A 9189-nucleotide genomic window follows, 5' to 3' on the forward strand; every position below is an offset into this window, starting at 1 on the left:
CTATTAAAATATGACAAAATATAGAACGTTTTAAACAATTAATCTGAAATAGCCAACATAACGACACAATGTAAAACTGCCACTTACTGTCCACTCTCTACTCTACAAAATCAAACTTCATAAACTTTTTTTTTTTGCTTACTTTTATTTTGTAGAATAAACGGAAGTTTCGTAGCCCGTGACTACCGCGACGTTTCCGCAGCGTCCTTGTCTACAGCCCCTCCCACAGGAAAATCTCTGTTTTGATTTGAATTCAACCAACCAAATGCAAGCAGAGGCGGATTTTCAAGGGGCAGAGGGAATTTTGAAATTTTCATCCTGCTATTTACACTCTTACACACATACAAATTACTATAATATAATTTTATTAAAAACCCGACTACCTAGGAGTTTGTGTTTTAACTCAAGGAGTGAAAAGACTAGATGCAGCTCGTAAAAAGTGAGTCTAATGGCGGTTACTGAACTAGCCAAGCCAGCAGCAACAGAACGCTAAGCTCTTTAAATCGCCATTTTAAAGTTTCGTAAAGTTGTACTTCATGGACGCTGCCTAATACACAATAATGAAAGCGATGAAAGAGGAGACTGCTGAAATTAAACAGATTAACGACGACAAAGACCTCAGTAAGTTGCTTTTCTTACAAGTTCACGTGGCAACGAGTTTTTTCGTCATGATAATAACAACAATCAGAAAAGTACCTATATACCAGGATATTTTTTTGTACAATCTCGTGAACTAAATTTAGTGTCTGTCATTTAGGTTGTAGTCTTTGTAAGAGGTTCGACAACATTCCAGAGAAGTATGGAGAGAAGATCACCCTTCAACAGCACAACCTGACCGTCCACTATTTCTGTCTGGTGAGAATGAGAAATCGCCAACTTCGTTTAGTATTCAGACAGTTGTCTGAGTAAAGTATATACTGACAGCTACTGATTAAAGACCTGCAGTTCTTATTGCAACCATGACCATCGACGTCTGTTACCTTTTTCAGACGTTGGTGATTGTAACGTTATTTGTTCAATAAATTTTAGACTTAAATAATATCAATTTATTTTCCCACAAACTATAGCTTTATTTCTTACTGTTTTAAAAAAAAAAAACTCTTATGATTTTTTTTTTTTTTTTTTTTTTATCAATTTTACTTCTACCACTACATTAGTTTGATTATCTAAATTTACTATATATTTGGTTATTTCCACATGTTCTGTCAGCCATGAATCTCTTATGGTAATACAGAAAATCACACATTGCATATTGTATTTAATTCAGACTGTTTTCAACCTTAAAAGTTAACTTATAAATGTAGTTAACAGCTTTATTTTGTATTATTATGTATATGAAAAAGTGATAGTCAGTTATTCTTTGAATTTAATTTTACAGCTGATGTCCAGTGGAATTTGTCAGAGAGGGGAGGAGGATGAAGACGTTCATGGTTTTCTTGTGGATGACATAAAAAAGGAGATCCGCAGATCTTTGAGGCTGGTAAATACACATTTGACTGTCAACATCATGTTCTATTTAACACTACAGAGATGTATCTGAGCCTGTATCACTGTTTGACTTGCAGAAGTGCACGCACTGCAAAAAGGTTGGTGCTTCGGTGGGATGCTCTATCAAAAGCTGTCGGCAAATGATCCACATGCCTTGTGGATTAGAGCAGGGGTTTATTTTCCAGTTTACCGGCTTGTTTCCGTAAGTGTCTCTTGTGATATGCAAAATTTCTCAAGTTCAATTTTTTTTAAGAAGTCTCTTTTGCTTAGCAGCCATAGAGTAGTGCAGGGATGACGTATTTTTGTAGGCCAATCCAGAAGTTAGCATCACACTGGTTCCCTCGACAAAAACCCAGTAGGATTTTTCCATTTGCTTTTGGACTATTGCAGAAAATAAGCTCTGTGACTTAACAAAAGCTTGTGATTCATACACATTTTGTTTATTGTGAAAATCTTCACAAATGAGCATATCTTTTGAATTTCGAAGCATAAATACATTCGGTATAAGTCAAAAGCTAAACGTAGGCTATAAACGAACTACAACACGGTTGCATGGCTTCTACTTTAACATCACTAAGCTTCCGACAACTCTTTAAGATCATTTTCCCTTAAAGTTCAAATTAATAGTTTGCAAGGGCACGATTTAAACACAACGAGTAGAACTGAGTAGATGAGTTGTTTTATGTCCCCGACAACCTCTGTAGTCCCATTTTAGTTGTTTGCAAACACCTTTTTTTTTCAAGATTAGTAAAAGCTTTGCAAAAAATCACAAGATTTGAGCTTGTTCACCACAGACCTTATTTCAGGCATGTAACCAAAAACCCATTAACTTCGGGACAATGGAACTGGAAGTGTTAAAATGCTAACTCGGTTCCGGGTTTTGGCCTAAATGTGTCATCCCTGTACCGCTGTATTACTCTAGTCTTTAGTGTCACATGATCCTTCAGAAATCATTCTAATATGCTGATTTGGTGATCAGATAACATTTCTTGTTGAAAAGGGCTGTGCTGCTTAATATTTTTGTAGGACCTGTGATGCATATCTTAATGACCCCAAACTTTTCAATGGTAGTGTAGTTTCCTTTAAATTTCTGGTAATTTAATTCATCAGGCTTCTCATCTTTGGTATTGATGATGACAATCATTTGCAGGTCTTTCTGTAAAAAACATGCACCTAGTCAGTCCTGCGTCTCCAGCCCCAGTCTGCCCCTCTCCTGCTCCGTCTGTCTGGAGCCCATTGAACCCATCCTCTCCTACAACGTCCTCAAGTGTCCTGCGTGTCATGGAAGCTGGTTTCACAGAGATTGTGTACAGGTAATCGCACCACAAATTCAAAAATATTAAAAGATGAATATCTGGAATTAGAAATTTGAATTTGGTTCTCAACTTTTATGTTCCAGCACTATGCACACAGTGCTGCCATGTTTTTCCTCAAATGCACACTCTGCAATAACAAAGACCAGTTTCAGCAGGAAATGCTCAGAATGGGAATATATATACCAGAGCGGTAAATAGAATTTATTTTCCTTCTGATATTGATTCTAGTGATAGTTAACATATTCTCAAGGCTTTCACCATGTCTACACCGGACGCGAGCGCGTGAACCTGACAAAAGACAATAGAACCCATTATAATCAGTGATGTTGTGTACACAACATGACAAATCCCTTTCAGTAAACCGATGCCTTGTTCTATTTTTGACGTACTCCAAGCACTCGCGATTTTTCTCATAGGAAGGACAAATGGATTTGCAATGGTCGCTTTGTCACGTGTAGTGCAGACAGCTTCTAGCTGTCGTGACACGTCAGCACTCGCGCCCGGTGCCAGCAGATGTAAAACAGATTTTTTATTTATTTATTTTTTATATATATTTTGTTGCACTCATTTTGTCATCACAAGACAATGACTACAAATATCTGTTTATTTTCCATTACTATTTAGGTTAATATATTGTATTTTTTTTTTTTTAGGGATGCATCATGGGAACTAGAAGAAAATGCATATGGAGAGTTACTGCAAGTGTACCAGCACTGTGATGCTGTAAAGTGTCGTAGTCACAAAGGTCGTACACACAGCTCACAGTCAGGGTAATCTGAGCATTTTATTCAGTCATTCTAAAACAGTGAAATGGATTGTTGGGTTGTTTTTCAAAATGATTCTAACTATCATTAAAATTAGACGCCTTTGCTTCACAGGCTTTTTGAAATTGTTCGTTGCAAGTTGTGTGGATCCAGGGGAACTCATAGGAAGTGCTCCAACCTTAGGCTTTATGAAACCGACTGGATTTGTGCTGATTGTAAAGCTGCTGTTGAGGAAAATAGTAAGCTCTCTGAACTATTGTTTAATATCTGCTTATTTTGTAGAATTATTCCAAAGTACTTGGATGTGGAATATTTTTCCACCTTTTGTAAACTCTGCCTTTTATTATATGTTCGTTTGTTTTTTGGTAGAGTCAGTGCAATTGCCAAACCATGTTGAATCACCACTGGCTATAAGGCAAGAGAGGAAGAGGCTGTTTAGAAACATTTCTGACCTTCACTCTTCACTTATCACTAAAAGGTACTTGCCTAATCAATAGAATCTGGTGTGAGTAGGAAATATTCTGGGTTGTCTATAAGTTTAAAGGATTAGTTCACTTCTGAATGAAAATTTCCTGATAATTTACTCACCCCCATGTCATCCAGTATGTTCATGTCTTTCTTTCTTTTCGACTGAAGAAAGACATGAATGTCTTGGATGACATGGGGGTGAGTAAATTATCAGGAAATTTTCATTCAGAAGTGAACTAATCCTTTAAGTGAAAAAGTGAAGTGTAACTAAGTATGGTGTCCCATATTTGGAATTTGTGCTCTGCATTTCACCCATCCAAGTGCACACACACACTGTGAACACACACCCGGAGCAGTGGGCAGCCATTTTTTGCTGCTGCACCTGATGAGCAATTGGGGGTTAGGTGCCTTGCACAAGGGCACCTCAGTTGTGAGGTATGGGTAAGTGGAAGAGAGCGCTGTTCATTCACTCACCCCACCTACATTTCCTTCCATTTCTGAGGCTCGAACCTGTGATCTTCGGGTTACAAGTCCGACACTCTAACCATTAGGCCACAATTGCCCCCCCCCCGATGAAGCCACAATTGCCCCCCCCCGATGAAGCCACAATTGCCCCCCCCGATGAAGCCACAATTGCCCCCCCCGATGAAGCCACAATTGCCCCCCCGATGAAGCCACAATTGCCCCCCCCCGATTGGAGCCACAATTGCCCCCCCCGATGGAGCCACTCCTTCGGGAAATCAAACCCCTGTCTTACGTGTGACAGGCGGAGATACTGTCCACTATACTAACGAGGACTGGCAAGTTCATGTCTCTGGATCATTATACCAGAGGTTGTGTGCTGTTGATTATTACAGAAATAGTTTCAGGCTCATTTCTTAGTTTGTCATTGTACAGTGATTGTAAGGTGACCTTGAGTTTTTGGAAGGACTCTGTAAATAAAAATATTACTTTTTTTATAATAATTATTATTTTAGCGATAATACAATGTATTATAATTATAGTTATTATTATTGTTCCTTTAGATTGCTGAATTCAGTTTATTCACCACCATCAATAAAACACCTCAACCCAATATCCATGAATTTTGTGGGGTTGCAGTACTCTATCAGAATCTAACACACACTGAAACTGATCAATTGAATCATGATTTTTGCTGTATTTTGGTCACCTGTACTGAAAATGTGAAATATTTTGAGTTGTCGTAGTAGCAGCAGCAGCTCTCTCCTTGTTTTCTAGGCAGTGTGTGCCAGCCACTTCTACAGAGGTCTTAATGGATCTGGCCTGTCAGATATCACCGCAGCAGTCCACTGAGGTGCTAGTGGGAGATGATGATGGGGTGATGGAAGCAGCTCTGCAGGTTCTGCGGCAAAGTGACTTTAATCCCTGCTTCACACTTTCTGTGAAATTCTCCAAAGACAAACTAAACAACAACATTAGGAATCAGCGTTGCTTTCTCAGACGTCTTGTTTCGAAACTGCAGATGTCAGAAATCTTTGAGGGACCTGATGGAGCTAAAAACCTGGCTCTGAATTCAAAAGGTAGGACAGATTCTTTCATTTAAGTTTGTTTTCATTTCCTTTTTTTGAGAAGTTACCATTCCTGATTAATACAGTGCCTGATAACTTAGGTGAAGCTCAAATCTAACAATTGTTGTGTGTGAACAGCTCTGAGGGATGATCTCTACTTTGAAGTCGGCAGTCTGTTGGCCCTCTCTTTGATTCACGGAGGTCCTCCCGTGGGCTTCTTCTCTCCAGCGCTCTACCATAGTCTGTTCAACTTCCCCACAAACTACAGGCCTACTTTACAAGACCTCGGAGACACTGCTTTTGCTCACAAAATCAGACAGGTTGTGCTTCAAAACTACTGTTGCATTGAGACACATAATTACAATGAACCGAACGTTTGTTGTACAACTGCTAAACTCTGAATGCGCTTTTAGATTGCCGAAGCAAAGTCAATGAAGGAGCTGAGAAATGCGATGCAGTCAGCGTCACAATACTTGGAAGCAGCAGGCTGCTGGAGAAGGATTAGCAAACTCTCAGAGAAGGATATGTTGGTGGAGGATGTACTAAATTTCTACCTGATCATCAGATTACAGCTACCTCTGCAGAGGTTGGTACCCTAAACTGCCTGTGCTCTGTGTTATTACATATATCTTAACATTTATAAAACAATTATACATAGTTATTATATCATTAATTGAACATTCTGTACTATTCAAAAGTTTTTTTTGTTTTTTTAATAAAGAAATCACTTCTTTTTAGTATGGATGCAATAGATTTAATGAAAGTGACAGCTAAAAAAACATTTAAAATGTTACAAAAGATTTCTATTTGAAATAAATGCTTTCAGTTCATCTTAGGATCCTGAAAAAGTACATTTACATTTATGAATTTAGCAGATGCTTTTATACAAAGTGACTTAAAATAGAGGAGCATCATCAATTTGTCACAGAGCTAACAATATTCACAGTATAGACCTTATGTAGCCCTGCCCCTTTTCAGCGCTGCGGTCGTTGTGTTCTGTCTTCCGGTTTGTATTTCTACAGCATGAAGGTAAGATCTTACGGATTTATGAATGAATGCTCATTTTAAAATCTTCCCAGTCTACTGACATTTGTTATGAAATCTGCTTCAAACATTATACTGCTCATGATAACTCTTTAAAGGGATAGTTCACCCAAAAATGAAAATTCTGCCATCATTTACTCACCCTCAAGTTGTTCCAAACCTGTATAAATTTCTTTGTTCTGCTGTACACAAAGGAAGATATTTGGAAGAATGTTTGTAACCAAGCAGATCTCGCCCCCCATTGACTTTTATTTCTACTATGGTAGTCAATGGGGGGCGAGATCTGCTTACAAACATTATTCCAAATATCTTCCTTTTGTGTACAGCAAAACAAAAATGTTTATACAGGTTTGAAACAACTTGAGGATGAGTAAATGATGTCAGAATTTTCATTTTTGGGTGAACTATCCCTTTAACTCTAAGTCTACTTCACCAGCTAATTACTCTTCAACAGCGATACCATAAAAATACAGAGCTACTGCAAAAACGGAAGTTCAAGGACAAAATTCTAAAGATGGCTGCACGCTTGTTTCTCTGGTGCATAAGATATATACAATGTCACATTTATTAGAAAGCTAGATTAGGAAACTAGAGCAAAGGATAGCAAAGAATGAAAGAGAAAAAAGAGGGTTTTTTCCCTTTTTCTTTTTTTTTGTGCAAGTGCATTGGTTTAGTATCTGGTTTAGTTTCCATGGATATATTAAGCGGCAAGACTGTATTCATCATTAATAACAAATGTTTCTTGAGCAGCAAATCAGCATGTTAGAATGATTTCTGAAGGATCATGTGACACTGAAGACTGGAGTAATGGCTGCTGAAAATTCAGCTTTGCCATAAGAGGAATAAATTACATTTTAAAATCTATTAAAACAAAGCATGTTTTAAATTACAAGAATATTTCAAATATTACTGTTTTATTGTATTTTTGATCAAATAAATGCAGCCTTTGTGAGCATAAATGACTTTTTAGTGTAGTGTGTAAGGAACCCCGCATCGGCCCAAAAACGGAATCCGACGGCCTGGGCGAAGGTTAACGCGTGTATGCCTTTTCAGCGCATCTGTGAAGTTTATTTAATTTCACTCGCTTAATCTGACTCCAATTTCAAATGATTCTCATTCTTAGGTTGTGTTTCCAATTAGAAATGAATCATTGGTTATGCATTAATTTAGATTTTTGATTATTCTGATTATCTTATATCTTCAATTATTCATTCACTGCAGTCCCGGTATCGCTTTAGAAAAGTCACTTCGGCCGACTTGAGTGCTCTTCCCGGACACAAACTCGTCAGTTCTGACCTTAAACATTGGATGCAGGGTAAATATCTACCTTTAAGTCGGTCGCGCTCTGCTTACTCGTAACAAAAAGCATAGTTTTTATATATTTACGAAAACTGCAACTTATTTAAGGCAGCGATAGTCAGAAATCGAAATGGACTTAATTGATGTGCCCTATGCTCCATCTATTAAACCTTCCGTATGATCAATCCTGAACACAGATTTGCGGTAATACCTTCGCTTTAATCTACTAGAAATAATGAATCAAAAATAATACAGAATAAACCAAATATAACATTTTATTTGTCAAGTAAAAATGTATCATGCCAATTACATAGTTGGACAATTAGAAGCCAATTCAGAAATAATAAATGCATAACATTAACTGAAATGCACATGCACACAGTGGTGGATTAGTGTTTGAAGACACTTGTCCACCACTGTGTGGGGGCTTCTGGCTACAGAAAGTCCCCCCTGACTGCTTTGCACTTTACCTTATATACAGACCAGAACAAAGGGTTGTAAATATTTATTACACCAACACCTGTTTTGGGGGAGAGGAGTGGGTTTTTCAACACCCAAAAGGAGAACAGAATTATCCTTAGTTTTCAGTCTTCTTCATAATACCAGTGACTGCTGTGAAATTGAGACCATTTTACCAATCACACTAAGACATTTAAAATGACACCAAACATGAAAGGAATAAACAATAGATACACCAGATACATTATACTTCTTGGAGAACTTTCAGTGACTTGAGTCAGGGGGAAAGGAAGGAGGGTGTGTGTGTTTTGGGGGGAGGGCTATTGCCTCCTGTAGATGTGTGAGGGCAAGGCGTTGTCCTATGCTATTTCTTTGAGATCTTCTTTCCAGATAAGCTTTATTGCTTTATTGCAGGGTGCTTGATCTCAGTTTTTGTCTTAACAGGAAAATCAAGTCTTACAAGTGTATATACATGTTTTACAATACCTAATTTTTCCACACTAAGTAAATGCTCATTTATTTGCTTGTTCACATTGCCTTTCTCAGATTCGTGAAGGTTTGAGGACACTAGGACTGTTTGAGCAGGTTCAGATGTGCACAGAGGCTTTCTTTTCAGTCTTCTGTGGGCCTTTGGAGAGGCTAACGGCTGAATCTGTCATGGAGCTCTTTACTCCCCAGTTTTCAGAGGAAAAAGAGCAACAAGCCGAAGAAAACAAAACAATAAACTATTGGAAACAGTATTTACATGAGTGTGGCGGTATGTTCACTACATAATTTGTATTGTGTGTTGGTAGAATTTATATTCTTATGCAAATCATAAAT

General features: G+C 37.9%; 1 protein-coding gene across 1 annotated transcript; it reads left to right on the plus strand.

The window, feature by feature from the left end:
- Positions 1 to 228: 228 nt before the first annotated feature.
- On the plus strand, positions 229 to 6737 carry g2e3 (G2/M-phase specific E3 ubiquitin protein ligase). Its single transcript, XM_051867813.1, has 12 exons — positions 229 to 621; positions 758 to 855; positions 1379 to 1480; positions 1566 to 1690; positions 2639 to 2801; positions 2888 to 2994; positions 3458 to 3574; positions 3683 to 3807; positions 3938 to 4046; positions 5276 to 5577; positions 5704 to 5885; positions 5979 to 6737. Exons 1-12 carry the CDS (start codon positions 561 to 563, stop codon positions 6162 to 6164), a joined length of 1677 nt encoding a protein of 558 aa, XP_051723773.1. The 5' UTR covers positions 229 to 560; the 3' UTR covers positions 6165 to 6737.
- Positions 6738 to 9189: the final 2452 nt, after the last annotated feature.

Source organism: Ctenopharyngodon idella, chromosome 17, assembly GCF_019924925.1.
Source record: "Ctenopharyngodon idella isolate HZGC_01 chromosome 17, HZGC01, whole genome shotgun sequence".
NCBI classification, from domain to species: domain Eukaryota; kingdom Metazoa; phylum Chordata; class Actinopteri; order Cypriniformes; family Xenocyprididae; genus Ctenopharyngodon; species Ctenopharyngodon idella.